We start from the raw sequence: 27,921 nt of genomic DNA on the forward strand, positions 1-27,921 counted from the left end.
CGGGCCGAGGCGGGCGTGCGGCCCTCTGCGCGGCGCCGATTGGCCGCGAGGCGGCGGCGGCCCGCCGCGCGCGCCGCCAATCAGCGCGGCGGGCATCAGGCTGGGTTGAGAGGCGAGCGAGGGGACAAAGGAGCCGAGCGAGCCGCCGGCGGCCGCCGCGCAGGCGCAGTGAGGGCCGGGCGCCGCGCAGGCGCGGTGGGGACGGGAGGGAGGGGAGGGGAGGGGAGGGGGGGTGCCCGCGCTGCCTCTTAAAGGGGCCGCGTCCCGCTCCGAGCGCGTGCAGCGCCGTGCGCGCCCCCGCCCCGCAGTGCCCGCGCGCGCGTGCACGGGGCCGGCGGCGGCGGGAAGGGCGTGAGGGGAGCGCGGGGGGGCGGGGCGTGGGGGTGGGGGGGGCGAAGCCTCGTGAGGGGGGCGTGAGGGGCACCGAGGGGGGGGCGTGTGAGGGCGTGGCGCGGGGGAGGGGCGCGGGCCGGGGGCCGGGGGAGCCCCTCCCGGGGGCGGCGCCGCGTCCCGGGCCCCCGCGAAGCCCCGCCCGGCCGCGCTGTCACTCACCGCCCCGGGGAGACGGCTCCAGCTCCGGGGAGGCGGCGGCGGTGGCGACGGCGGCCGGGCCGGGCCGCTCCCCACCCCCTCCCCTCCCCCTCCGTTTCCCCCTCCCCTCCCCACCCCGCCGGTGCGCAGGTAGAGGCCGGGGGCGGCGGCGAAAGGGTTAACGGGGGGTGGAGGGAGGGGGGTGGGGGGGGGGCAGCGTCCCGCTCCGTGAGATCCGCTCCGCACTTTGCGGGCGGCCCCGCGGGCAGCGAGGGGCTCGGGGTGCCCCGCTCCGGCCCCCCCCCGGCCCCCTCCCCGCCCCCGGGGCTCGGCTCCGCGCGGTGCCGCTCCGGGATCCGCTCCGGGATCCGCTCCGGGTTTTCCGTGCGGCCGGCACAGTGCGGGCTGCGCGCTCCGCTCCGCTCCGGAGCCGCCGCTCCCGCTCCGCGTTTTGGAGGCCGCCGCCTGCCAGCGAGTCTCGCGAGCCCCAGCCCCGGCGCGGCCAATGGGGACGCGTCCCTCGCTCGGCGCGGCCAATGGGGAGCTGCCCCCGCCCCCTCCCGGGCCCGCAGCGCGCTGAGGGCTCCGAGCGGCGCCTCCATTTAAAGGGGCCGCGACCCCGCACCGGGGCTGGGGGCAGAGCGGGCGGCGCGGCGCCGGGCGGCCAGGTGCGGGCGGCGCCGCCGCCTCGAGGGGGCCCCTCCCTGCGGGCAGCGCGGGGCGGGAGGAAGGGGGGGGGGGGGGAGAGGAGGGAGGGGTGGGAGGTGGGGGGCGCGCGGCGGTGGGCGCGGGGAGGGGGGGGGCGGGGCAGGCGCGTGCGGCGCGGGGCCCCCGCAGGATGGGGGGCGGGGCTAACGCGCGGGGAGAGGGGCGTGGTTTGTAAAGGGGGCGTGGTCTGGAGAAAGGGGAGGGGCTAAAGGAAAGGGGCGGGGTTTGTGGGGAGGGGGCGGGGTCTGGAGAGGGGCGGGGCCGCTGGGGGGCGCCATTGGGGCTGGGGCTGGGGTGGTCCCGGTCCTGGTCCCGGTGTCGGGGCCGTGCTCGGGGCAGGGGGTCCCTGGGCAGGGCAAGGGCCGGGGCTGAGCCCCCCGGGGGTGAATTCCCGTGCGTTATTTCTCCTATGGGTGACCCCCATGGGTGAGGTGAAGCCCGGGGTCCCCTATGGGGCCGTTGTTTGTTCACCCCGTAACGGGGCCGTGTCACCCTGCAGGTCCTGGTGGGGTGCTCACAGCGCAGTTTCTCGCCCTGCTGTCCCCTCGAGCCCCTTGCCGTCATTACCAGCCCCGTGGGCAGGGAGCTCGCTGGGGAAGGTGGCGCTGCCCGGCTGGATCGCTCGCCTCGCATCCCCTATTTCGGACCGGGAGGGCTGCTGAAGGGAAATTCCATCTTTTCCCTTCCGATGGGCACCCTCCCTGCGACCCCGTGGCCTTCTCCCACTTTCCCCAGCAGTAAGGCTCGGTCGAAGAACCGTAGGAAGAAGGATCCAGATTGGGAGGGACCTCGGGAGGTGTTGGGAGGCGATGTGAGGGTATCCCTGATGGATGGGCACGCTCCTGTTTGCTTTAGCGTTTGCTGCTAGTGCAGAAGTGCTGGATTACCAGCACGTAGCGCTGAGACCCCAGGAGCATAGCCAAGTCCCTTTGGAGCCTTCTGGTCAACCCAAAGCCAGGCAGTTGGGCAAGAATTCGGAAACCCGTCCTTCCTTTGGCATGGAGCTGAGATGAAGTTCCTGAAAGGCAAGCTCAAAATCTGGCTCGGTTGGCCCTGCCGTTGGGGAATTTTGGGGACCCAGTGGGGTTGTACAGCACCATCTGCTCTGTGTCAGGGGGTTTGGCGTTGTGATCGCTGCTGCTGGTTGCTCTGGGTGAACCGAGAGAACCGGTAACACGCAGGGAGGACACAGCGGGCAGCTGTCCCCCGAGCCCTGCCTGCAAAGGGCAGGCTGAGGAGCTTGTCCAGGGACACCGGCAGTAGCTGCAGCTGACTTGAGAACTGCTGAACGCTGCCGTAAACCCTCTGACTTGCAGTTTTACGTACCGCTGGGTCAGTCGTTAAAGCAGGCGATTGTCTGTGGTGGTGACCGTGTAAGAGTTATTTCTGGGTTTGTCGAACCTTGACTCCCAGCCTTTGGAGCATTCCTGTGCGATTGCCTGTTTCTCCGGAGTCCTTTGCTGTACATCTTGGTGGTTTTATTGGGATGGGTCGTGTTGCGTCTCCCCGTTTCTTTCCATAATGAGATAGGTTTATCAATGGAACGCGTTTTCTAAGCAATGATTGATTCTTGAAACACTGGGGTTCTCCTATTACAGGGTTGGATGTGTTTCGGTTGTTTTTTAAGCACCTCAACTCCTCCAGTCTCTGTCTGCACGTGCAGACACACCACCAAGCAGGCGATGGTCGTGGTCCGTCGCGGTGCGGTGTGGCAGCAGTGATGGACTGCACGGCACCGGGGGCGTTGTGCTCTCTGAATGCCTTTTGGGCTGCCAGGTGGGAGGCAGAGCCGCCTCTCCAAAACCACCAGTGAATAATGAAATCGTTTCTGCCCCTTCCCAGAGAATTTTGTCTGGCCCGCAGTAGTGCGCTCGGTTCCCCGGTGATTCTTCATGAATTAATTTGCTTTAAAACGAGTTAGGCAATCTGTAATAAATGTTTGCAGTGCTTAAATCTGGAAGGCTAGAAGCTGCCCAGGTAAACTCGGATAGATTGCCACAATGAAGTTAGCCTTTGCCGCATTTGTCATTCGAGGCTCTGTACTTAATGAAGATGTGTTGCCTAGAACCATGCTGGTAGGACGTTATATTATTTCCTTATTTTTTTATGCATGGAGCCACGTATTGACCGCCGTTGTTTTTGTCAGGAAATACTAGTTTGGGTGTTAACAATTTGTTCTAAAATTTGGTACCAAAATAAGAATTTCCTTCAGAGCCCTTTGTTCAGGTCTTAGAGAACTTGTAGGTAAGAGCTAGCCGGAATGTCGATGAAGTGTCTTAATTGTGGCAGTTCTTCTTTAATGCTTTCTGTGTACCAAATGATCTCGAGTGAAAAAGGTAAATACTTCAGCCTTCAAAATCTTTAAAACCTGAATCCGCATCCAGCGACAAGCCTGGGAGAGGCACCCAAGCAGGCGCTTGCTGGGGGCAGGCAGTCGCCGGTGGCTGTGCTCTTCTCTGGGCACTGGAGACCTCCGAGGCCCTCGCCTCACGGTGAGGGAGCACCAGCAGTATTTTTTTTTCTCGCTGATTTTAATTAAATCTTTGATGGTAGCTCCACGGTTTTGCAGGTAGGCCGTGTATTCCCCTGCTAACAGGCAGCTGAGTAAGGACACTCGGATGTGGAAGAGGAGTGCAGGTACAGCACCAGTGGTGCCTTGAGCAAGGTGCATAAAGCCCCAGCCAGTCGCTTGGAGACTTGAGTGTCCCAGCAGAGATGGATGTGATGGTCAGAGCTGTGCCTGCGTGCTCCTGGAGGACCCTCAGCAGTCCCTGTGCCTCCCTGGAAACTCTTGCACCTGAGAAGCGCTGTGCTTTGGGCTGTCGTGCAGGGGGCTTTGCTCTGAACCTCATCTTCCCAGGGACATCTCTTGCTGAATGTTCTGGAGGGGATGGTGCCGAGTCCCAAGGGAGGCGTTTCCAAACGTCTGATTGTGGGCAGATTGTGAAAATGTGCAGGATTTCGGCATGCTGTCTCCTGTTTTTTTTTATTGAGTAATCTTGCAGTGTACTCCCCTCCTTGCCAGGTATGGCTGGAAAAGAGGGAGGTTTCAAGCAGACCGATGACCAGAGCCCAGTGAGTGATCTGCGCATTAGATAGTCCTGGAATAAAAAGGAGATGAAATGTGGTGGATCAGTTCAGCATCTGCCAGAAACAATAAGCTGTTATTCATCCGTCAGAGGTAGTGAGAAGAGACCTTACCAGGAGGTAAAGCTCACATTCAGCTGGCAGCATAACTCACTGTGAAGCTCAGCAGAAAGTCCAGACGAATCTGAAAGCCTGGGGCAAGCAAAAGAAGCAGGGTTTCTTACCTTGCTGCCTGCAGCTGGGCAGCTCTAATTTTCTCGGGTTGAGTTCAGCTTCAGAGCAACCCACGGAGCTGCAAAGCATCCTTCTCTCCTCTTCTAGGGGCTGCCTTCTTGATCCTGATCAGCCGGCAGTTGGAAGTCGCTGTAAAGACTTTGCTGTCAGGGAAACAGAATTGCAGTGATGGGCAGAAGCATTCCTTGCTTTCCCACCCAAACTGCTTGCGGCATCATCACCTCCTGGGGTCCATCTCAACACTATCTCTATCAGCTCTTCCAGATTTTGATAAGTACATCAGAAGTCAGCGCCCATCTGTTTCTGCATCTACTTGTCACGGAGCTCTGCTGCGGCAGAAAAAAAAATATTTTTTAAAACAAAATGTTAGGCTGCAGAAGGTGTTAGAACGGGAACTTTTGGAGGCCCAAAATATAAATTGGTCCAAAGGGGGATTAGTCAAATTCACTGAGGATTTGTCCAGTACAGCCTCCTAGCAGTGATAGTCTCAGTGCAGCTCGAGCCAAGCAGTTCTTCAGCAGCTGATATTGGAGGATGCCCTGAAGAGGAATTGCCCAGTTAGTTATATTTCTCATACTCTCTCTCCTGGTTCCCACTCCTGGTGTGAATAGGGATGGGATGCTCGAGTAGATGGACATTTTGCTTGACTGACTGCGGCAGCCCGTAGCTTTGCACACCCTGTGAAGATGTTTCGGGCTGCTCACCAGAACATGGGCTGTCCTGCTGGGGGATTCGGACAGAGCTGCTGAGAGAGGACAGGAGCTTGAGCACACAGGGCAAGCACTGTGCTTCCAACCAGAACTTGCGAGTGAGTGCTCCTGTTGTGGACTCTCAGCTCTTTCTTGTCCGCATATCTTTCCCTCCACATACCAATATTTTGGAGTTGACTCAACCTGCGGGATACTTGTTCCCTTTAAGACCGTTGTGCTGGTCGGTGTTGTCACCAGTAAGTTTTGTCAGAGTCTTGCCTTGCATCATAACGCCCTAGTGCACAGAGCTGGAAAGCCAGCGTTAAGGTAGGCTCTGTTGGAACCAGCTGCTTTCGTTTGTTTGGCAGGGCACGCAAATAGCATGGCGAGTTCGTAGGTTTTCCTAGATTGCTGCTTGGATTATCCTCTAGGAAGGAATGCCAAAATGGATTTCTTATGCTCCAGAATTGTTCCCAAGGTCTCTTTCAATAGGCAAAGCCTAGGCCAGCTGCAGGTAGCAAATGCTGTAGGAGTATCACCTCTCTGGTTCCTTGCAGACATGCACAAAAGCTTGTAAATGAGTTTTCCTTCCTCATCTGAGGGGCTCAGCCCTTCTGCTGCTTGTTTTTCTGAGGTCTGTTGTCCCGCACCCAGGTTTCCAGAGAGACACCTTTGAGAAGGAGGCGTTGTTTGTGTTCAGAGCAGCTGAAAACAGGTTTGTCTTGAGGGGATTCTCACCTCCTTCAACTTCTTACGACCTTTCTTTCAAATGTCTTTACTTCTGCTTTACTCTGTTCTCCTCCCTGTCACCCACCCTAAAACGCACATTAGGCTGTGCATTGCTCTAGAATTAGCTCGTTCTGGAAGCTTTGTCTCTTTGTAACTAAAGAAAATGAATGGAATAATCAGTCTTTATTGGTGAGACTTGCTGAGACTGTGAAGATGACAATTTCTGTAGTTTCTGTTTGTGACTGGGGGAACAGTGCTTATCTGGAACAGAAAATGTTGCAGTGTTTTTAGATAAAAGGAAGGAGATAATGACTTTGAACTCCAGCTGTAAGGTATGATTTCTTCAACTCCCGCTTAAATGAGGTTCAGAAGTTGGGTACCTTCTCTGTCCAAATATTTCTTGTGTAGTTCTGAGTAAACCCTTTGTGAGTAAGATTTGTTTGTCCTTTCAGAGGATGTAATGGAAGCACTGCTCAGCTATCACAGTGAAATTGCTTCAGGCCTCCTCCTTCATAGCTATGGGTGTGTTATGCTCATGGTAAGCCCAAACAGGCAGGAATACTGAATGTCCAGGGCTCAAAACAGTGCCAAAGTTAGGATTAGGATGATTCTAATAGGGGAACAGGTTGCTGCCACATCTTTTGGTTACAGCGCCTTCCCTGTAGCGTCTAGTTGCAGCCTGTTTTGGGGACGTGATGCTACATCAAGCCAGCTCCCTTTCCCTCTTCAGGCTTTTCAGCTTCTGTCCCTTTGCAGGGGTACGGTTCGTTGTTAGCCACAGGAATACAAACGCCTTCTGGCCTCACCTTGTGGTCTTGCCCTTCCTGCCTTGCAGTGGTGTTGGCTGGAGGAGCTGGGCTGCAGCTTTGTCCGTCTGGTGGTGGTAAATGGCAGCACACCTCCCTGCGGAAAAAACTTCATTTTTTTTTCTTCTGGTTGTTTTCTGAGTGTTGGCCCCCATCGCTATGGCCCCAGGCTGTAGCTGTAGTTAGGGGGTAACGTGGTTTGTGTCTGTCCTCTGACAAAACTCCTGCATTTTGTCATGTTGCATCTCGTTCAAGGACCAGACTGCAGAGCTATAATCAAGTTCTTTCTGTTTCTGTGTTTAAGAGAAGAGATATTTTAAAAATAAAAGATGGGTTAGCTGTGTGCTAGCAGATGAGGAGAAAGGACAGGCCAGATTATTCGGGTCTGCTGAGATGCAGAGGAAGGCAGCGAAAGGCTTATTACGCGCTGCAGAACAGCTGCGTGAAGCCTCCTGAACTGGTGCTCAAATCATTTCTGATATCCCACTGTGTCCTTTAGCATAAGCACGTCTGTTTGCCACGCTGCGGCGAGGGGTGTGGATGCTATAGAGAATTCTGAAAGGTTTGCTTTGCCGAGTGGCTGCATCTCGCTGCTGCTGCTCGGCCTCAGAGCTCTGTAACCCCACGAGCTGATGCGATTGACTTGCTGGGATGCTGGGTATTGCAAGAATCTTACCGGGCCTCCAGTTACTCCAGCAATGTTCAGAGGAGTGGGCAATTCATGCACCGTTAGTCTATTTTCCATTAACTTGCAAGTCTCTCTCTCGTTTCCAGTTGTCATCTTCTAAATGGATTCCAGTGAGTTTTCGGGCTCGTTGGACCCCCTGTCTCTTCCTGACAAACCACTTATTGGCGATCTTCCTGCTGACATGGAGTTTGGGGAAGATCTCCTGGGCTCCCAAACAGCTTCTACCCAGGAGGCTTCAGTTCTTCAGCCCCCTGGCTGGGATCAATCCAAGCAGATGACCGCAGACGGGGACTTGGACCTTCTAGTGAAGGGGGACGGCCTGTCTGAACTAAACAAATCAAGTGACCTCAGTCTAGATAAACCTAGTGTCTTGGACATGCTGGAGAAACCCGGTGTCTTAGATGACCTGGATAAAACTGCTGGCTTGATGGAGCTAGATAAATCGGAGGGTCTGGACGGGCTGTATAAGGCACGGCCTTCCCAGGACGCAGAGGATGGGCCGGGGGACTCCTCTGCCCCCTCTAGAGAAGCCCTCGTTCCAGAAACGTGGAAAGAAGGGGAAGACGCACCAAAAAAAGACTCTGGGGACCTAAAGGAAGATGGTGCCGCTGCTATTCCTGCGCCGTCTGATGACAATGCCCCCGAATCGCCCCCACAGCCCGTTCCTCACTCTGGAGACCTCGGCAGTGCCCCAGCCACAGAAGAAACCACAGCACAATCCTCAACTCCGCCAGCGGCCCCTGCACAGCTCAGTCTTAAACAGTCAAAAAAGACGAGGTTGAAGGCACCAAGGAAAAGCTCGCCTGTGCAGAGGGAAGGGCCTGCAGGGGAAGCAGAGGGGGAGCTGAGCCCGGACAATAACGCAGCAGCTCTGCCCCATGAGCCCATGGAGGAAAACCAGGCGGAGGAAGGAGATGACAACGGGAACAACTCCCTTAAAGAAAGTAGCGTACCGAAGGCACAGGAGGCTGTGCCACCAGCAGGTAGGTTGTTGGCTCTGCAGGACTTGGCTTCCTGTAGCTCAGAAGGCTGCTGGCTGAAGTTGGAGGCTGTTCTCCACTCCAGCTTTCCCCATCTTCCCCTGCCATGGAAATCATTGGGGCTGCTGATGGGCTAGATGTGGAAAAAGTGTCTTGCCGATTAGGAATAACATTCTGGAAGCTGTTCCTTTGGTGCACACAAGCTCTCACTCTGGTTTTCGTAGCTTTAACTTTGATTTTTAATGTTTGTGGCAGCTAGGAGCTCCCCTGATAAAGCTGCTGCCGTACATCATCTTAAGTCACGCTCCTCATCATCGGAGTCCTTCCTGGAGATGAGGGTGACCAGGAGATGTTTCCCATAGCCTGCCTCCCCTCGTGCGGGGAGGTCTCTCTTGTGTTGGAGAAAACCAAGACGTGAGATTCAGGTTTCTTCTGTGCTTCTGTTGCAGGAGAAGGCCTGTCTGGGAAGGGAAGCGAGACGCCAGCTGAGAAGGTGAGGAGAATGCAGTCAAGTACGTATGCTGCCGGAGCACTGGGGGTGTCTGGCTGCTGCCAAACTCACTGAGAGATGCTGGCTGTCCGGTCACCCCTCTGAGAAGGAGCTTGCACGTCTCCAGTGATGGCGTGGTCCCTGCGTGTGCTGCCACTGTGCTGTACATGTGGCTTCAGCATCTCTCTCCCTGCCACCCCCAGGTGGAATGTCATTCCCATAGGCCTGCCTGCCCCTCTACCCCCCCCTTTGCCATCTCTGGTCAGGTATCCGTGGAGTTTTTTCCTTTTTCAGCCTGGTCATTGGGAATTCAAAACCCAGAGGTTGAAACTGCGCTGTGATCTGAGATATTTACCCATGGTCGTCCCAGCAGATGGTTAGTCTAAGTATTTTCTGATTGTCTTCTAGGAACAGAAAAGAAGTGAACGAGCCAGAAGATCAGAAACTGCCAGGCCTGAAACTGTGAACTCTGCGGAGAGCAGTGAGTAACCAGGGCTGGCCGGTGCCTGCCTTCAGCCAGAGCGTGAGGCCTAGGCCCAGCACGGGCAGGCAGACTGTGTTGTGAATAGGATGGGGGTAGGGACTCTGGACCTTTCGTGCAGCCTTTCCTGTTACACTGGACAGGTCCCTTTGCCCGTGAGTTTTCATTTCAGGGTTCTTGCCTTGATTTCTCAGCGCCTTTAAGTTGAGGAGAGGGTTGTAGTGTTTTTACAGTGGTTTGTGGACAAGCAGCAAGTAGTAATAGGATGAGACTCCGGCGTGTTCCCAGGAAATCCATCCTCCATCTCCTTAGCCAGGACCTTTCTTCCTTTGCCTCTAAGCCATCAGGCTGTCTGGAGGAAGGTAGTGTTTGGGGGACTTCCCTGTAAAAGTACTTGAAATCTGTTCTTTGAGATGCTGAAAGTTGCACTGACATTCCCTAGCATTTTTTGGTTGGTCCTTCCTTGTCTGCCTGTACTGGAGAAGTGTCTGGCAATCCAGCTTGTTCTTTTTAAGGTTTACTGGTCCTTTTAAGGTTTACTGGGTCCCTTTATCTTGCTAACAAGGAAGGTAGAAAGCATAGAGAGACTGCAGCAAGATGACCACGGAAAGCCCCAGCATGCCTCTCACGGAATGACTTTCTGTCTCAGTTCCTAATGGGGAATTTCTCTGCGTCTTCTGCCTCTGCTTTGCAGTTCCAGTCTCTGATGAAGATTCTGATGCGATGGTGGACGATCCCAATGATGAGGATTTTGTTCCTTTTCGTACCCGACGCTCGACTCGCATGTCCTTACGCACGCAGATGGCTCAGCGAGCCGCCCGCTCTACTGTCACCAAGATGACGTGTGCCAACTGCCGGACCCCTCTGCAGAAGGGCCAGACTGCCTACCAGCGTAAAGGGCTCCCTCAGCTCTTTTGCTCCAGCTCCTGCCTCACCACCTTCTCAAAAAGACCACCTGGCAAGAAAATATGCACCTTCTGTAAAAAGTGAGTGGTCATTGCCCTTTCCTCAGCGATCCTGTGCTTGTGACCCCACTCACTTGCCCCACAGCCCTGTACCTGCCAGTACCCATCCCTGTGATCCTCATGCTTCCTTTGTCTCCCACATCGTTCTTGTCCACTGCCAGGTGTTGCCCCATGTCTTCTGTCACTCGCTGTGCATCCCATCTTCCTTTCACCCCCTTCACATTATTTATTGTCTCTCTCTGCCAGGCCCATATCCCTGCCTCCCCTCAAATCAACCTCCTGCATGCTTCACCTTCAGGCACCGCCGCTCTGGGCTGGAGCAGAGGCTGCTGTGGGCCAGTTCTTGCCACCTCCTTGGGATAGCAAAGTCCCTGCACCGCAGCATGCCACCCCATCCTTTTGGGGCAGGACTGGTGTGTCCCTGCACTAACGCGTTCCTTTTGATCCCCAGGGAGATCTGGAACACCAAGGACTCTGTGGTTGCCCAGATTGGTTCAGGAGGCTCTTTCCATGAGTTCTGCACCTCCGTCTGCCTCTCCCTCTATGAGGCCCAGCAGCAGAGACCAGCACCTCAGTCTGCTGATCCCTCAGACACCATCCGTTGCAGCGTCTGCCATAAACCTGGTGAGGTAAGCAAATCCCTTTTATTTTGCTTGTCGCAGATCAGGAGCTTGTGACCTGCAGATCTTGGCCCTGCCTGGAACCATTGCTGAGCATTTACTGAGTTCTCCTGTCGTGTGAGGCGTCAGTCCCTGAGCTGCCTCGGGCTCACTCCCAGGCTCTGCCTTGCTGCTGTGAACTAGCCCTTATTCCCAGAAATACGGCTGCTGCTTCTCCCCACCCTGCAGACTGCTACTTTCTGCCACTCCACTCTCCCAGTTGCTCTGCTGGCTCCTGGCGAGAAGCCAGCTTGAGTTGACAGCAGCTTCCAATAGGGAACTCGCCTGGGTTTTAGTGTAACAGCCCATTCTCCCAAGGGCTGTGTGTGGCGTGCGTGTGGGAGGGAGACCCGTGGTGTTCTGAGGGAGTGACAGCAACGGTGTCTCTGCAGATCCAGCACGAGGTCAGCAATGGGAACGTGGTTCACCGCATTTGCAGCGATGCCTGCTTCACCAAGTTCCGAGCTACCAAGGGGCTGAAAACCAACTGTTGTGATAACTGTGGACTTTATATCTACAACAAGGGCTTGCCCCTGGAGTACCTCTTCCACGAAGGCCAGCAAAAGCGCTTCTGCAACTCCGCCTGTCTCAACAGTTACAAGAAGGTGTGTGGAGTCAGCTGCCGGGGGCGAGGGGAGAGGGGGCTCCTCAGTGGGTACACATCTCCCTTGTTCAGTTTGGCACAGGGCACTTGATGTAATAAATAGCAGGCAGCTTCAACCCCCTCCGTCTTTTATTGCTGACAGAACAGCTTGAAGAGACTGCTGTGGAGAAACTCTGAAGCAGGCGAATAGAAGTTAGTTGTACTGCTTGGGGCCCATCCTGGAGCACAGGTCAAACACTCAGATACAGCTGGACCGTGCAGTTACACTGGGAAATGCAGTTAGCATGAGATGGCTTCTTTTGGATGCCTCCCCAGAGCTTGGCTGTATCTGTTCCTCTGTGGTCTGAGCAGGCTTTGCTTAACTGCCCTGATAGGACTGCCAGCTTCTGTGTTCCTGCCAGGGTACCCTTGAAATGAGAAGCAGAGGTGCCAAAGGTGGCTTTTTTCTACCACCACCTGAACCTGCAGACCGTGAGCCTGGCTCTCACATCGAGTGTTCCCTGCGGGAGAGCTGCCCTGTGGTGGATGCTGTAGTGGGGTGGAGTGTGAGGGTAAGACCTCCGTGGCTGTGATGGGCTCCCTGGCAGCTCTGCTCTGCTCTGTCTTTGCAGAAGAACACCCGAGTCTACCCGTGCATGTGGTGCAAGACGCTGTGCAAAAACTTCGACATGCTGCCCAACGTGGATCGCAGTGGCAAGATGGGACTGTTCTGCTCCATTTGCTGCACTACCTCCCACAAAGTGAAGCAGTCAGGCTTGGTTGGTAAGGGCGCTCACAGGGATTCAGTCACCTCTCCACTCTTAACTCCTTCCTTTTTGCTATTTATGCCTTGTGGATGAGACTGGAAAGAAGGCATGGTGCTCACCTGGGAAGGTGTCTGGGGAGGAGTCCAGGGAGGCAAGTGGAAGGAGATGTGGAGAGGGAGTGACCCTGCAGTACGTAGCCATTGTAATGCTGAGGGGATAGTGTCCATTGCTGTTCTTGAGAACGCAGGAAGCAGTTGTAGTACTGTGTTGTGCTGGAATTGCACAGAGTACCAGGGTGTCCAGGACTGCGTATGGTCTCTGTTGACTGGTACAAGTATTGCAGTCTGTTTTGTCCAAATTTCTGTAGAGCCAGGATCACTTCCTTGAACCAGTCTGCTTTCCATCCTTGTTTGATATTTCTGTCCTAGCAGAAGCTGGTGCTCTTAGTTCCCTGATGTTCTTGTCCCTTCCCTTCTGGTAATAGCTTTCCAGACTGAGGATGTGTGAGTAGCTTGCATGCCATCCTCAGAATCCAGTCCTTTGCTGCTGGCCTCACCGATTCCTGTCTGTTTCATCAGGTCCCCCTAGACCCTGCAGCTTCTGCAGAAAGAGTTTATCTGAACCCTGCTATTACAACAAGACAGACCGGGTTGTCTACCAGTTCTGCAGCCCCAGCTGCTGGACCAAATTCCAGGTACTGAAAAATCCTTCATGCTGGGCTGGGCCCTAGAGCTCCTGCCTCTTTTCACACTTAGCAGAGGCTGCAGCTTCTTCAGGCTCCTCAGGGAGGGTCCATAAGAAAGTCTCTGCTGGAGCACAGGAGTTCCAGTGACTGTAGCTGTCGCTTTCTTATTCTTGGCCCTATCTCCCCTCTCTTCAGCCGAGATAAGGCTGGCTGTAATTATGTCCTGTCTAGCAGCTTATGCCCAGTGGGAGTGCAGCACAGAACTGCACTGCATGAGTGGTTTGGGACATAGTGGCCTTACAAGGGTACAAGCAAAAGCACAAATGAGCTAACAAAGCACCATCAGCACCTGCTAGCATGGAAAGAGGCGGAGCTGCACTCTGAACCAGGTATCACCAAGGAACATAAGTCACCCAGGTCATGTCGTCTAAGAATTCACAGCCAGCAGGCTTGGAGACCTCATGTCCTAATAGTCCTCAAAGGCTTGGTTGATACTTTTCAGTTTTCTGGTGTTGAGTTTTAGCATTTGTGAAATGTTCATGGTATTCAAAGGCAACTGGGAGAATATTAGTTTTGTACAGTTGTCAAAGAACAAAGCAACAGCCAGGAAGACCTGGGAAACCTAGGCCAAGACATGCCTTGGGCAATGGAGAAAACTTAGAGCATCTAGAGGTAGAGAGTTAGTTACTGACAGTTGCAGTGTTTTATTTTGTGTGTTGTTTTTTGTGTTTTTTTTTTTTTCTATTTCCTCTTCTTTTTCTTTTTTTTAATAAATCCTTGATATCACAAACAAAAAAAAAATCCTTGATATCACAAAAAAAATAAAAATCCTTTGAGATCACAAACTGGGCAAGGGTAGCTGAAGAGTCTTTACAGGTGTAGACTTCATGTGACACTTGAGTTCTTGCCATGTAAAATCAGCATTGTAGTAAATGTGAGTAAAGCCATGCATAACCTGGATTAGGTGACGTCTTACTGTCAGATCTCAGAAAAAAACACACTGAAGGGAGTGTTTCATGATGTCTTCTCGGGGATCAGTACTGATATCAATAATATCAACACCTTCATTAGTCATCTGGAAATAACGTCAAAGTAAGCAAGATAAAATTTTGCAGATGAAACAAAAACCAGTGAAGTGTTATCTCATGCTGAGGTCAGGGCAAAGCAAAGTCATTGGGTTGTTTGACGAGATGGGTTCCTCCTAACGTGTACTTAAATACAGCTCAGTGCAAGATCCTGTATCAGCCTTACCCAGGTAATGTGAGGTTGTAAGTCCTGGAAAGTAAGGACTTTGAAAAGGCTCTGTGATTGCAGCAGATAAGCTACTAAGCTTGAGTGCCTCAGTCTACAGTTAAAAGTTTGGGGCCTAGGGAGGGAGCAAAAGATCTACCTAGAATGAGGCACAGATAGGAGGGATATTCATCCAATGTCCACATTTTTAATGCTGAAGAAAAATAGGGAGAGTCCTGAAAGAAGCTGCAAAACTACAGGGAGCCTTGAAAATTGTATGTACAGAGGCACTTGCAGAGCACCTTATCAGCAACAAAACCAGATTATTTTATTAATAAGGTATATGTGTTGACAAGACCTCAAGTGCTAAACGGCTCTTGAATCTAGCAGAGGAAGGTGGCATGAGAATGCCTACTTCGATTCTGAAGTTACGTTACCCTGAAAACAGGATCTAGGCACATGTGCTTCGAGATCTTGCAGAGGAAGTCCCAGCAGAGGTAGCAGAGCCCCTATCCCTTAACATTTTCAAACGCAGAGGGGTGGCAGCCTGAAAGCTCGCCTCCCTGAGCTGCACCCAGTACAAAGGAAGCAAAGTGAAATTACTCAGGAGTCTGCTCCCCAGGAGCTTGAGACATCATCAGAGGGACTGACTGTGAGTCACTGACAGTGGCAGGCAGCACGGGTCTGAGCGGGGCCGGTGGACTGCTGTGATCAGTGGAGCAGGCAGCACGACTGGAGGCAGTGCAGGTCGGGTGCTTGCTGCCCTCCGTGTGCCTCCCCCTCCGTCAGCTGTCTTTGTTTCCCGCAGCGCACCAGCCCGGAAGGTGGGATCCACCTGAACTGCCATTACTGCCACAATCTTTTCAGTGGGAAGCCGGAGATCCTTGACTGGCAGGTGAGGACTTTCCCCGGGGAGCACGTTGAGGCTGAGGCCAACCCCAGCGAGGACCGCAGAGCTCTTCCTCTCCTTGCTCAAAGCAGAGCCCCTTCTGGGCCAGTGCCACGAATGCCCTGGCTGCAGAGACCCACAGTCTTGCCCTCGCTTCCCCGGGAAGCCTGGGGACCTCCTGCCAGCCTGGCTGACCTGGTGGCGGTCTCTTTGGCAGGACAAGGTGTATCAGTTCTGCTGCAAGGACTGCTGCGAGGACTTCAAGCGGCTGCGTGGGGTAGTGTCTCAGTGTGAGCACTGCAAGCAGGAGAAGCTGCTGCACGAGAAGATCCGCTTCTCGGGGGTGGAGAAGAACTTCTGCAGCGAAGGTACTTGGGGAAGGCACGGGAGAGGCAGAGCCCCCATGCCAGCCCTTGCTGGGGGAGGAGAAGAGAGCATGGAGTGGAGCAGAGGGGAGACTGTCTAGCCAGGCCCTGGGGCGAGAGCCTCGCCATGCAGTGAAAAGGGAGGACTGTCAGTGGGGATGGCTTGCTGTCCAGCCAGGCCCGAGGGCAAGATCTTTACCATTCATTGTGTCCTTGGGGAGGGCTTTCTCACAGCTTTTCTCTCTCTGGGGGCTGGGGAGACAGCAGGTGGCAGCTCCGCTCCTCCTGTCATCATGCACTTCTACGCTCTTGCGTCTGGGCTGGCCTGACCTGGCCTTGCCCTGCCTGCTGGGTTCCTGCACACAGGAGGTTGGAGTCAGACTCTTCCTAGAAGCATAGAGGTGAGAGATGGCAAGTCCCCATGAGGTCCCATCTTATCCCAGCCCCAGGGGCCAGTGCTGGATTGTTCCCTACAGTGTGTTGCGCGTGCTCTGTTGTCTCCGCAGACCTGGATTCTGGTCATGTTTGGGTCAGGGAGGCCCCCAGTTCATCCTGGGAAGGTTTCACTCCTATTGTTTCTCCGCAGGGTGTGTGCTTCTTTACAAACAGGATTTCACCAAGAACCTGGGCCTGTGCTGCATCACCTGCACCTACTGTTCTCAGACCTGCCAGCGGGCGGTCACCGAGCAGCTGGAGGGCAGCACCTGGGACTTCTGTAGTGAAGACTGCAAAAGCAAATACTTGCTCTGGTACTTCAAGGTCAGTATTGGCACTGGCAGCTTGTGCTAAGTGCTGTGGTGGGCACGGCACCCAGATAAGTGGGCATTGCGCTGAGGAAGCTCGCACTGCTGGAGTCTGGCTGGCACTGCTGCGGAGAACCTGGCACTGCTGGAGTCCTGCCTGGCAATGACGGGACACTGCTACGGGGAAGCTCACGTAGCTGGAGTCCCCAGCTGATCCTGCCAGAGCACTGCACTGAGGAAGCTCACAGTGCTGGATCCGCGGCTAGTGCTGCTGTGAGAAGTTCGCACCGCTGGAGACCCCGGCTGGCACTGGCAGGGCACTGCTGTGGGGAAGCTCACAGCACCTTGCCATGTGCACCGTTCACTGGAGAGTTGTGTTGCACTCGGAGGGGGTGTGGTTAGTTACTCCTTGTTTCTCTCCTGCTGATGCGGGCTTTAGGCAGCTCGGTGCCATGCCTGCAAGCGTCAGGGGAAGCTGCTGGAAACCATCCACTGGCGAGGGCAAATCAAACACTTCTGCAACCAGCAGTGTCTGCTGCGATTTTACAACCAACAGAACCAGCCCAACCTGGACACGCAGAAGGGGCCCGAGAGCCTGCTGAACAGTGAGTAGGAGGGAGGGAGGGGACCTGCATAGCTCAGTCTGAGAGACACAGGGAAGACTGAACAGCGAGGGGTGGAAGCTTCCTGCCTGGGACTGGATGAGACGCTAGGGAACAATCCTGCACTGGCCCTTGGGGGGGAAAGGACGGAGTGGGACCTAATGGGGCTTCTCCATCTCTAACGTCTATGGTTCTATGACACACAGGGCCCAGACGGGAGGAGCCGGTGCCAGCGTGCTGCCTGTAGCTCACACTTAGCGAGGATACTCAGGGATTTAACGGGCGACTCCATCCTCATGTTGCCAGCGGAGAGCTCGATTTACAGGGTTAGGGGACAGCGTGGCTTGGCATGATAATCCACCTGCAGCCCCACACCACCTCCGAGCTGTGACCTTCTCAGATCTCATAAACTAATCAGGATTGGGCCAGGTCAGTGCTTGGATGGGAAGCATTCAAGGAAAACGCAGGGTGCTGCAGGAAGTGGTGCTGGTGATGCTGTAGGTGGGCTCTCCTCAGCCAGAGCTGAACCTAGGCCGATCTTGAGGGAGCGCAGAGCCGCTGGAGGCTCTGTCTTGCGCTGTTAGATTGGAGTCCTACCACTTACCCAAAGATCGCTGCAGCTTGGGGGAGTTGCCAACCCCGTGTCCCGGATAACCCCATTCTGCATCTGTGGAGTTCCCGCTGGAGAGGAGATTCTCACTGCCTGTTGCCCCATTTCCTATCATTAACTTGAGCCAGTTGCTTCTGGAAGATTGCAAAGTGCTTTGGGGTCCCTCAGGACGGAAGGTGCTCGTAGTGACAGTGACAAGACATCGCATGGCCCTCGGACACTCGCAGAGTCTCACTTTGCTCGGTCTGTGGTAGGCCATGATCTTCTAGGTGATCTGATGTAGTTACCAAAATGCCAGCAGCTTGTGGTGTGACTTCCTTCAGTGCATCAAGCTTCGACACATGCCTCTATCGCAGGCTAAGTGCTTCGCTGCCCCCTGGAATTTCGTGAGGTGTAAAACCCTGAGTAGGGTGCGCTGAGGAGGGGAAACCAAGAGGAAGACCTTCCGTGAGAGACCTCATCCTCCGTCCCCAGGCTCTTCCTGGTGCCTCTCTCCTCACAGCAGTGAGCTAATCGCGAGATGGGGGAAACCCTGGATGCCATCACTGCTTGGAGAGCACAGCAGAGCTGCTCTGCCAGAAGCAGGAGGTTCCCCCAGGCGGGGGAGTCCTGACCTGCCCTCCAAGAGCCGTGCTCTGTAAAATGCCGTGTGAGGTGACAGCTCAAGTGACAGCACGTTGGGGTGACCTGGATGAAAATCTGCCGGTTTCAGCTGGCATTGGGGTGTCCAGAGAGAGACTGCTTGATGGGACACAGAGTGTCCTGCTGCCCCAGGGGAGGAAGAGGCATTGAGCTTGCCAGCCCCTGTAGCTCACCGAGTGATTCTACAGCCCTAGCTGTGCTGCTTGGTTTGTGCTCTGCTCTCAAGGCATCCTACCTGTGAGGCACCAGTAACACTGCTCTGGGGACACAGGCACAGCAAACAAGCCACTGCCTGCCAAGGGAAGCATCTACTTCACACCATTTGGCCCTTACCTCTTGGAGACATGGACCATGAGACCCTCTTTGAGTACCTTCTCCAACACCACCGGGAACTTTGCTGTTAAGCGTGCGGGGCATTGCCCTTCACTGTGTCACAGCTCACTGTGTTCACTGTGCCAGCTGCGGGACAGCTGTAGACAGCCTTGCCCAGGGACTGTGCCATCCTGGCCAGCTTGCAGTGGAAGGATGCTGGAGCCAGAGCCGCTGTGTGCTTACACAGAGCTTTCCAGCCCCGTGTGCTGTGTGGGGTGTTGCAGGAGGAGCAGCTTGCCTCCACTGGTGAGGAACCGCTTCTGCCTGCTCCAGTCAGGGTCTTCTGTGCATCTGGCAGTGGTTTTGTAAGCTTCTGAGGGACTACCTGGATTTTAGGCCCAGCGGGGGCTGGGCTGCTGGCTACTTGCTTGTTTTATAGCCAGTGTTGCCTAAAATACTGCGATCCAGTGGCTGCTGCCAGCCTGGTGATCCTGAGGGTGCTTGCTGACCATGAAAGTGACCGTTCCTTTGCTGGGAACACAGTCTGTGTAAGAAGTGATTGAGGAGCTCCTGCCACAGAACTGTGCCCAAAGAATTCAAAGGGAACGGGCTCTGTATAGGGCTATCCATCTGGAGAGGAGAGGGCCAGTCGTCTTGGTTGGTGCAGCTGAGACCTTGACAGTTCCTTGCTGGTGTTAGGATGAGAGTAAAGAACAAGCCGCAGCTTTCTTGAGAGCCTGGACATGTAGCGTGTAGAGCTTTGTGGTGTGAGGATCTTGTTTCCTGCTGTCCTAAATCCTTGGCCTGTGAGACAATGACCTTTGCTTTTATTCTGCGTTAGCAGACTCTGCTTGTACCCTTCTCCATAGCTTCTTTCCCCATCCGTGTTTCCTGCTGCCCATCCACTTGGGACTGGTCACGGGGAGCTCTTGGACCCACTGAGCCGTGGCAGGTGTGTGGCTGAACGTCCAGCTGGAGGCTAGGGAGTTTGCTTGGGCTGGAACTTGCCTGTCCCCTTGGTGGCAGTCACCAAATGGCTTTTGCTGTGCCTCCGTTTGCTGATGAGCAAAGTTCTTGGGATTTCCTTGCGATGCAGGAAATTGCGCGGTATAAATGCCAGTGTGCTGATCCTTTGGGAGTCTGGGTTTTTCCCAGAGAGCCTATCTGTAGGAGGAGCAAATGGACCTGCCACTCTGTTTGGGTGCTGACGCCTGCTGCTTTCCTTGCAGGCATCTCCTTCGTGCATGGCCCACGGTTAGTCAGTGCTGCAGAAGGAATTCTTTTTCCCAGCCACGTGGGTAGCCAGGGTTCACGGGAGACTTGGATGAAGGTGCTTGTAGCTCAGCAGCCTCTGAGATGGGTGCTCTGCAAAGCGAGTGGGACAGAATTATCATCCGAGGCAGGATGATACGGTTACCATCTGAGACTGGTGTCTGCCACGTGTGCCTCTTACCTGCTGGTGATCCGCTCTCTCCTGCATCCCTAGCGCTGGGCAAAGCTGTCTCTGTACTTTCTGGGATACCTTACAGCAAGCTATTACCTCTGTCACCTTCTTCCTAGGGATCTCGAAGCACTTTGCCAAGATATTTGTAGCAGGGAGATGGAGGCACAGGGAGGGGCCATGGCTCGGTACAGCAAGCCAGTAGGCAGAGCTGGGAATGGAGCCCTGGATTCCTCTCTCCACAAGGGGCTGGGATTTCTCCTGACCTGCTGTGATGGGAATGGGGTGGACTGCAAGGGAACTCAAAATGACATGGCAATGACTTGATTTTGGAGTTGTAGTGCCTTTGGAGGTGCTAGGGCTAGAGATTTTTGGAATGACTGTTCCTGGAGCGGCCAGGAGCAGTTTCTGGGGAGCCTGTCACTGCCCTCTGGCCTGTGGCTGTTGCCACCTCCAGTCCCAGCAGTGGGACCTGTTAGCTGAGGAGCTCTTAAACTGAGAGGCTTTGCTTTTTCTTGCAGGTCAGTCTTCAGAACCAAAACCACCTGCCTCTTCCCCACAGAAGGCAGAGACTAACACGGTAAGGCCCGCTGGAGGTAGGAATTTGCAAGGTAGCATAAAGCGTTTGTCCCCAAAGGGAACAGATCTGCCATTGCTTGCGGAGATTTCATTTTACAGCCAGTGCATTTTAAGATGGTGGTGGCCTGGGCAGTGGGAGCTGATGCAAGCTGCTGGGGAGGGCAACTTCAGCACGTCTCCTGCACGGGGGATAAATAACTTCCCCGACAATGAAACAGACACCAGAGCAGACTGCCACTGTGGTGCTGGCTCCTTTCTGCATGGTGCTCCCCTCTGCCTGGGCATTATCAGTGTCCCTCTGAGTTCCCTGCTGGCTCTCGCAGGGATCTCACACAGGTTTGCTGCCCACCAACATCAGCTTGGCAGCCCTTTGGCCAAATGTGGCCGTGGGAGCATGTGTACGTGTGCTGCGGGCTGCCAGGCTGCAGGAGGCTGTACCTGAGGTCGAGGAGAGGTGGTGCTGCTTTTGGTGGACACCAACCTCCTGCTTTCTGCGTTTCCTAGTTGTCAGCAAAGACCTCCTCAGCACAGATGTCTCCAGCCGCGCCGCCTCCCCCGCCCCCTCCAGTTCCAGCCACCCCTCGGAAGAACAAAGCTGCCATGTGTAAACCACTGATGCAGAACCGGGGTGTTTCCTGCAAGATAGAAATGAAGTCCAAAGGATGTCAGACAGGTAGGAAAGTAAGACACGACTGCAGGACTGAAGGGGCGTTTTGGAAAGGCAGGTAGCATGTCCCTGCTCCAGACGGAGTGTGAATCCAGCTTGAAAAGCTCTTACAGAGCTGCTGGGTGTTCCTCATTACGCTGAGGAGAGTTAGGGATGTATGGGGAACGCATGGAAAGGCTGGAGGTAGGGCACCCATTTCCAACAGCAGCAGGAGGAAAGCTGCAGAGGGCGCTGCAGCGTGACCCCACCTCTCTTACGGTATTTGGGACAACTTGTTTCCCTCTAGAGATCATCAGCTTGCTTGAGGGGCTGTCTGCTGAACAGGTTGCACTGTGGAGCTGCCGTTGGGCACGTGTGTGTGTGGTCTCTAGCACGTACAAAGCAACTAGACCTCTTGGCAGGGCCACGTAAGAGCAGGGCTTGCACCTTTGGCTAAGGCAAGCCCCTCGGGGTGCAGGGCTGCCTGGCTTGCTGCTGCTCCAGCTCTGCCCGTAAGTCACAGGCGCTGGTGGCTGGAAAGGCTGTGGTGCTGGATGGCTGCGTGGGCATGGCAGTGCACAGCTCGGCTGGGTGGAGGAGCTGCTGGGAGCGAGCTCACTGACGTACTTTTGCTCTTGTCAGAGGCTGACTGGAAGCCCCAGGTGATTGTGTTGCCAATCCCAGTCCCGATCTTCGTGCCTGTGCCTATGCATATGTACTGCCAGAAAGTACCTGTGCCTTTCTCCATGCCTGTCCCGGTAAGCCACACACTTCACCTGCTTGTGTTCTCTTACTGTCTCGGTCCTGCCTCGCTGCAGCCTTCCGGCTTCTCTGTCTGTCCTCTACTCCTGCCTCTGCTTTTACAGCAGTCGGCCGAGCCAGAGCTCCCTGCGGGCACAGCATGTGTCTGATCTTTGCCTGCTGTGCTGCTGTCAACAGGTGCCTGTGCCAATGTTCCTGCCCACCACGCTGGAGAGCACAGATAAGATTGTGGAGACCATTGAGGAGCTGAAGGTGAAGATCCCCTCCAATCCTCTGGAGGCTGACATCCTGGCCATGGCAGAGATGATTGCGGAGGCTGAGGAGCTGGACAAGGCCTCCTCAGACCTGTGCGGTAGGTTCTGCCATGCCTTGGGCTGGCCCAACAGCTGCCATCGCGTGGGGTTTGCCTGCTTTGGGAGCCAGAGCATCTGCCCAAGGCCTTTGAGAAGGAGAAGAGCAGAGCAAGCCCTCAACTACTGCTGAGGAAATACTAGGAGCAGGGAGCAGTGCTAGCCACTGACCCTTGGGGTGCCAGGCTCGTGGCTGTTCAGGCTCTTACCTAAAGCAGCTGCCCAGCCAGACCAGCAGTCCTGACCTCACAGATGTTTTTAGCTGGGGACTGCATTCCTTAAGCTCCAGTGACTAGAGCCATGGCTGGGGAGAGGACAGAGGTGCAATTTCTTGCAGTTTCAGCCATTGTGGGGCTGCTGTGAGCCCAGGACTGTGCCCCGGGGAGCCTGACTTCATTTTCCAGCTGTCACAGGGAGAACAGACAAAAGACTTTTTTTGAAAGTTGTCTTTCTGACCTGCTTTTGCATTGCAGACCTGGTGAGTAACCAGAGTGCAGAGGGTCTCCTGGAGGACTGCGATCTGTTCGGACCAGCGCGGGACGACGTGTTGGCTATGGCTGTCAAGATGGCAAACGTCCTCGATGAGCCAGGCCAGGACCTGGAGGCTGACTTCCCTAAGAGTAAGAGCTAGGTGAAGCAGGCACGCGGGGCTGCTCGTGCTGCAGCAGGGTCCTCCTGCTGCCCTCAGCCCACCTTTGCCAACAGCGTTAAGACCTGTGTGAACTTACCTCCCCATGCCCTCTGACTGACCCCACTTGAGGCCAGGAACTGAGGGTCTTGCAGATGACTGCCCACAGCGGGGGTGAGACCACCACTTTTGAACAAGTCTCTGTTTTCTGGCTAACTGACCTGCTGCAGACATAGAGAAGGGGGAAAGAGAAGCTGATTTTAACAGCACAAAGAGCATGGCAAAGGGGCTGGTATGTTTACAGATAATGATTCCAGAGGATCCAGAAAGGCCTGAAAGACCTGGACAGGGCACGATGTCTTGGGAGATGGCAGAGTTGCCGAGTGTGTCTGTCGAAGGGCAGGAGGTGGGAAGGAGGAGCAGGGACATGCACGGCAGTTTGGAGGCAGTTTACTAGCGGCAGAGGACAGAGAACTGGGGTGCTGTGCCAGGCTGTCACCAGGGCTGGCCTGGTGTGAGGGGATGAGGAATGTTCCTGAAGTGTAAAAAAAAAAAAAAAAAAAAAAAAAAAAACTGTCAGAAGGAGGAATTTTGGGTTCTGGTTAATCTGAGAAAGCTTGTGGCTCTGGCAGGTAAAGCTGTTTCCTTTGCTGGGCTGGGGCTAGATGTTCGTGCCAAGCAGGGGTGGGGGTGTGAATTGTTGGGCTACGTGTTGCCTCTGCCTCTGGCTAAGAACCAGGCCAGAACAGTCATCTGGCTGAGACGTCTGCCTGCCTCTTACCTCTGCTGGGGACAGGATGAGGTGTCTCAGCTGAGCTTTTCCACCTCTGTTTCCTTTCAGACCCTCTGGACATCAACCCCAGTGTGGATTTCCTCTTTGACTGTGGGCTGGTGGGGCCAGATGATGTGTCCACAGAGCAAGAGCTGCCTCGTGCTGTCCGAAAGGTGAGCTCTTAGTGGGTGCTGCCTGCTCAAAGCCGTGTGGATTTGGAGTGGGAGCTGCCCTCTGGGACATACTTGGAGGTGAGGTGTGCTGGGGAGGTTGTACCCTCTCCCTTCAGGGCCTGCCTGGCCTACGGGCATCTCTTCAGATGGAAGTACTTGTATGGGGCCCTGGGTGCGAGCTAGCCTCTTTCCTGCCTGTCATCCTCAAAACTGATGGGTTTTGGCTTGGCTGTCAGCAGGAGGATGCCTGCTGGCGTGGGTATAGGCACGGTGGGAGGGAGCTGGCTGTCAGCAGGCCCGAGGAGCGGCTGGGAGCCTTGCCTCTGTCCCAGGTACACGTCTCATCTCATGATACATCTTTCTGCAGGGGCAGAAGCGTCTGGTGCTCTCTGAAAGCTGTTCCCGGGACTCGATGAGCAGTCAGCCCAGCTGCACAGCACTCAACTACTCGTACGGTGTGAATGCCTGGAAGTCCTGGGTGCAAGCCAAGTATGCAGGGGGAGAGACCAGCAAGGGAGAGGAGCTGCGCTTCGGCCGTAAGTGCCCTGGCGGTACGGGGTGGAGCGGCAGAAACCTCCCAGCAGCTGGGCCCCAGGTGTTGAGGTGCTCCTGACCTCGCAGGCTATTGTCTGAGGCTGCCGTGCTTGTTTCCACAGCCAAGCCCATGAGGATCAAGGAGGACATCCTGGCCTGCACAGCAGCTGAGCTCAACTACGGCCTGGCTCAGTTTGTCAAGGAGATAACACGGCCCAATGGGGAGCGCTATGAACCGGACAGCATCTATTACCTCTGCCTAGGCATCCAGCAGGTGAGGGAGGGCTTTTTGTCCTCAAGTCCTTCCCAGCCAGACCTGGGGGTCAGATCTGGTGAGGGGAGCTCATTCCCTTTGTTCTGCCTTCTGGTGACCTAGGACAGCAACCCACCTGGTTCAGTCTTTGAGTGCAGTGGGTAGGGTGACAGCTATACCCTGGCTTTGCACCCTTCTTGCACATCCTTGAGGAAGGCGGGGAGATCTTCCAAACTCTGTCCCTTCTTCAGCACCACGTCTGCTTTGTTGTCATGTCCTGGGGTTTCCCTCACAACTTTCAGGAGTGGGTGGTCTTGGGATTCTGCTCTGTAGCTCTGGCTGTACAAGGAGGGGCTCTGTGTGCGCACCCTGGGCTCTCTGGGGAGGGTTTGCACTCCAGGTGCTACCGTGTCTCCTGACTGTGTGTTCTGTCCTTTCTAGTACCTGCTCGAGAACAATCGTATGGTGAATATATTTACAGACCTCTACTACCTGACCTTCGTGCAAGAGCTCAACAAGTCCCTGAGCGGCTGGCAACCCACGATCTTACCAAACAGTACGTGTCTCCAGATTACCTTGAACCACCACACACATGCCCTGTTTCTGCTTCTAGCATCGGATCCTGCAGTCAGATTGTGCTCCTCCAGCCTCAGTTCTCTTTCTTGGCATAGGCAGTGCTGTCCTGCTGTGTTTTGGGGTCTTACTGTCCCACACTGACAGCAGAGCCAGCCTGGGTTATGCCTCAGCAGCTTCTGTTTCCCAGAGTGAGGTTGGCTGGCGGCAGAGTATGGCTGCTGTGTTTCCTGGGACAGTTTGCATTTTTACAATAGTTCACTTCGCAGTGATGTCTGAACCTCTGGCAAAGAGCACACCAAACCCAACAGGTGCAGCAGCCCATGCCTTTCCCTTCCCAGTCCGTGGGCAAGCCCTGCGCACTGCTGAGTGCTGGCCATGGCTGCTGCGCTGCTACCTTGGGAGCAGACTGCCACAAAGCTCTGCAGAAGCTTTTCATGATGCTGTGATCTGGGCTCCCATCCCTGCAGCGCTTTGTCAAGTGCTGGTTCCCAGATGCAGCCTCTCCCTCTGCATGTTGGCTGTTGAGGCAGAGGCCTTTGGCTCCAGACCCGTGTGTCTAGACAGGAACTGGCTTTTCTTTCACCTCACCCAGTGTGCTGGAGCACTGACCTGCAGTCCTCTTTGTGGCCATCTCTAGAGACGAGCTGTTAGGACTGATTGGGTTCTAGCTTGTGTTTTGCCTGTGCTATGGGACGGCTTGTGGCTGGGCAGAGCCAGCATCTAGATCCACTAACGGCTCTGGAGCAATAACCTCGTGGGGCAGTGGGTGTTGTGAAGTGTCAGCACCGAGCTGAGCTTGCCTGCGCAGGGTGAAGGGATTGCTCCAGACCCACGATCTCCAGATGCGTGGGGCTGGCTCCCAGCCCTTGCTGGCAGGCACATTGTTCTAGTTCCCTCCTGAAAGAACACGAGGCCACCGTGGGTGTTGACCTGGTTCTTCCTCTGTGTTGCAGACACGGTTTTCTCACGTGTTGAGGAGGAGCACCTCTGGGAGTGCAAGCAGCTGGGCGTTTACTCACCCTTTGTGCTCCTCAACACCCTCATGTTCTTCAACACCAAGTTCTTCGGGCTGCAGACAGCGGAGGAGCACATGCAGCTCTCCTTCACCAACGTCGTGCGCCAGTCCCGCAAGTGTACCACAGCCCGGGGCATGACAAAGGTAGTGAGCATCCGCTACTACGCTCCTGCCAAGCAGAAGAAAGGCCGAGGTAGGGTCTGACAAAACATCTCTCTGTCCCTCCTTGTCCCCCTGACCCCATCACGTTCCAGCCATGATCCTATTCTCTGCCCCTTTGCAGATGGTGGCACTGGAAAGCGGAAGCGTGAGGAGGAGGTACCGGTGCTGGAGCAGCGGGAGAACAGGATGAACCCACTCCGATGCCCAGTCAAATTCTATGAATTTTATCTCTCCAAATGGTGAGTCTTCGGAGAAGAGGCACGAGATGTTTTGGGGGCCACCTCTCAGTTTCAGGGTGACCCTGTGGAATAGCTGCTGTCCTCTGCACATTTGTCTGTGAGTTTGAAGCCTTGACCAGGGTTTGCAGTGCTTGTAGGCTGTGGCTGAGAGAACACTTCTCTCTGGCCTCTTTCACTGCTCAGCCCTCAGCCTAGGCATGGAGGGGTGTGTGGTGTGTGTGCTTTCTGGTTAGGGAGCTCACTCCAGAGCGAGGAGCTACAGGCTCAGTCTGTGGCCTCGTCCTGCCGGGGGAGGAGTCCAACAAGTCTTGAGCCTTCGAGGGCTAACCGAGAGGGCAGGCCAGGCTTTCTGAGTGCCTTCTGTTCGTACCCTGGGGCTCACCTTCCTTTCTCTCTGCAGTCCTGAGAGCCTGCGGAACCGCAACGACATCTTCTACCTGCAGCCTGAGCGGTCGTGCATCGCCGAGTCCCCGCTTTGGTACTCGGTCATCCCCATGGACCGGAGCATGCTGGAGAGCATGCTGAACCGCATTCTGGCAGTGAGGGAGATCTACGAGGAGCACAGCCGGCTCGGTGGCCTGGAGGACGACATGGACTAAGCACAAGGTGCTGCTGGGCTGGTTCCGCTCCAGCCCTGGACACCTCATCTCCCTGCCTCCTGCTGCGGGGGCCGTGCAGCGCAGGGTGGGGCCGGGGCTGCAGCAGTGCTGTCCCCTCATCGTTACCGGACTCAGACATCCCATCCTGCTCCTAACAGGCCTGTCCTACCGCGTCCCAGAGCCGCGTGGGCCATCTTCCCCCAGGCCAGGCCCTGCAGCACAGAGGTGGCAAAGCCCCCAGGGCGGTGGCCCCAGCTTGGCTCTGTCCTCCTGTTCCCCAGGGCTGCGGCCCCTTCCCCTGACACTAACCCCTTCTCCCCCTGCCCCGGGGCAGGAACCGCACAATACGGCAGAGTGCTGCCTGGGACCAGCAGCCCCTGAGGCTTTTAATTCCCCCTTCCCTTGGCATCAGCTCTTGGAGGCTGCAGGTGGCGTGGCAGGAACAGCTCTGCTGCAGTGGGACAGGGTTTTCAAGGCAGCAGGGAAGGACCACGGGCGGCACGTGAGCTGCTGGGCAGGGGAAGGGCTGATTTCAAGGGCGGGAGGTGGCTGTGGGGAGCAGGTGGAGTCAGTGCTGGAACGCGGGGGCTGAGACCCAGCTGGGCTGCCTCCCTCAATTTTGTCGACGTTTTCTGAGTCAGCAGAAAACTGACTGACACGGGTCTGTGCCAGTGCTGCCCCTCTTCCCCCCCGTCCCCGTGTGAGGTGCCACCAGCA

General features: G+C 55.4%; 1 protein-coding gene across 3 annotated transcripts; it reads left to right on the forward strand.

Moving 5' to 3' along the window:
- Positions 1 to 129: 129 nt before the first annotated feature.
- On the forward strand, positions 130 to 27,666 carry ZMYM3 (zinc finger MYM-type containing 3). 3 transcript variants are annotated; one of them, XM_032196040.1, is made up of 25 exons: positions 130 to 168; positions 7,559 to 8,455; positions 8,902 to 8,945; positions 9,351 to 9,423; positions 10,118 to 10,409; positions 10,840 to 11,017; positions 11,440 to 11,652; positions 12,263 to 12,413; positions 12,976 to 13,091; positions 15,121 to 15,207; positions 15,419 to 15,569; positions 16,153 to 16,325; positions 16,749 to 16,914; positions 20,438 to 20,496; positions 21,000 to 21,168; positions 21,784 to 21,899; positions 22,081 to 22,255; positions 22,727 to 22,873; positions 23,723 to 23,826; positions 24,194 to 24,362; positions 24,483 to 24,634; positions 25,055 to 25,169; positions 26,143 to 26,397; positions 26,488 to 26,605; positions 27,006 to 27,666. In XM_032196040.1, the coding sequence occupies exons 2-25, from the start codon at positions 7,573 to 7,575 to the stop codon at positions 27,202 to 27,204; spliced, it is 4,305 nt and encodes a 1,434-aa protein (XP_032051931.1). In that variant the 5' UTR covers positions 130 to 168; positions 7,559 to 7,572; the 3' UTR covers positions 27,205 to 27,666. The 3 variants fall into 3 exon arrangements, with proteins under 3 accessions (XP_032051931.1, XP_032051932.1, XP_032051933.1); XM_032196041.1 differs by lacking the exon at positions 130 to 168 and adding an exon at positions 1,171 to 1,199; XM_032196042.1 differs by lacking the exons at positions 130 to 168; positions 16,153 to 16,325; positions 16,749 to 16,914 and having other exon boundaries at positions 5,752 to 8,455.
- The last annotated feature ends 255 nt before the right edge of the window (positions 27,667 to 27,921 follow it).

Source organism: Aythya fuligula, chromosome 13, assembly GCF_009819795.1.
Source record: "Aythya fuligula isolate bAytFul2 chromosome 13, bAytFul2.pri, whole genome shotgun sequence".
Taxonomy (NCBI): domain Eukaryota; kingdom Metazoa; phylum Chordata; class Aves; order Anseriformes; family Anatidae; genus Aythya; species Aythya fuligula.

Bases quoted from the DNA above. Each gene is read 5' to 3' on its own strand.
- ZMYM3 (XM_032196040.1), top strand. From the start codon at position 7,573: ATGGATTCCAGTGAGTTTTCGGGCTCGTTGGACCCCCTGTCTCTTCCT. The intron at 15,570-16,152 runs GTACTTGGGGAA...GTTTCTCCGCAG, and splicing joins GAAGAACTTCTGCAGCGAAG to GGTGTGTGCTTCTTTACAAA. The intron at 22,874-23,722 runs GTAAGAGCTAGG...GTTTCCTTTCAG, and splicing joins GGAGGCTGACTTCCCTAAGA to ACCCTCTGGACATCAACCCC.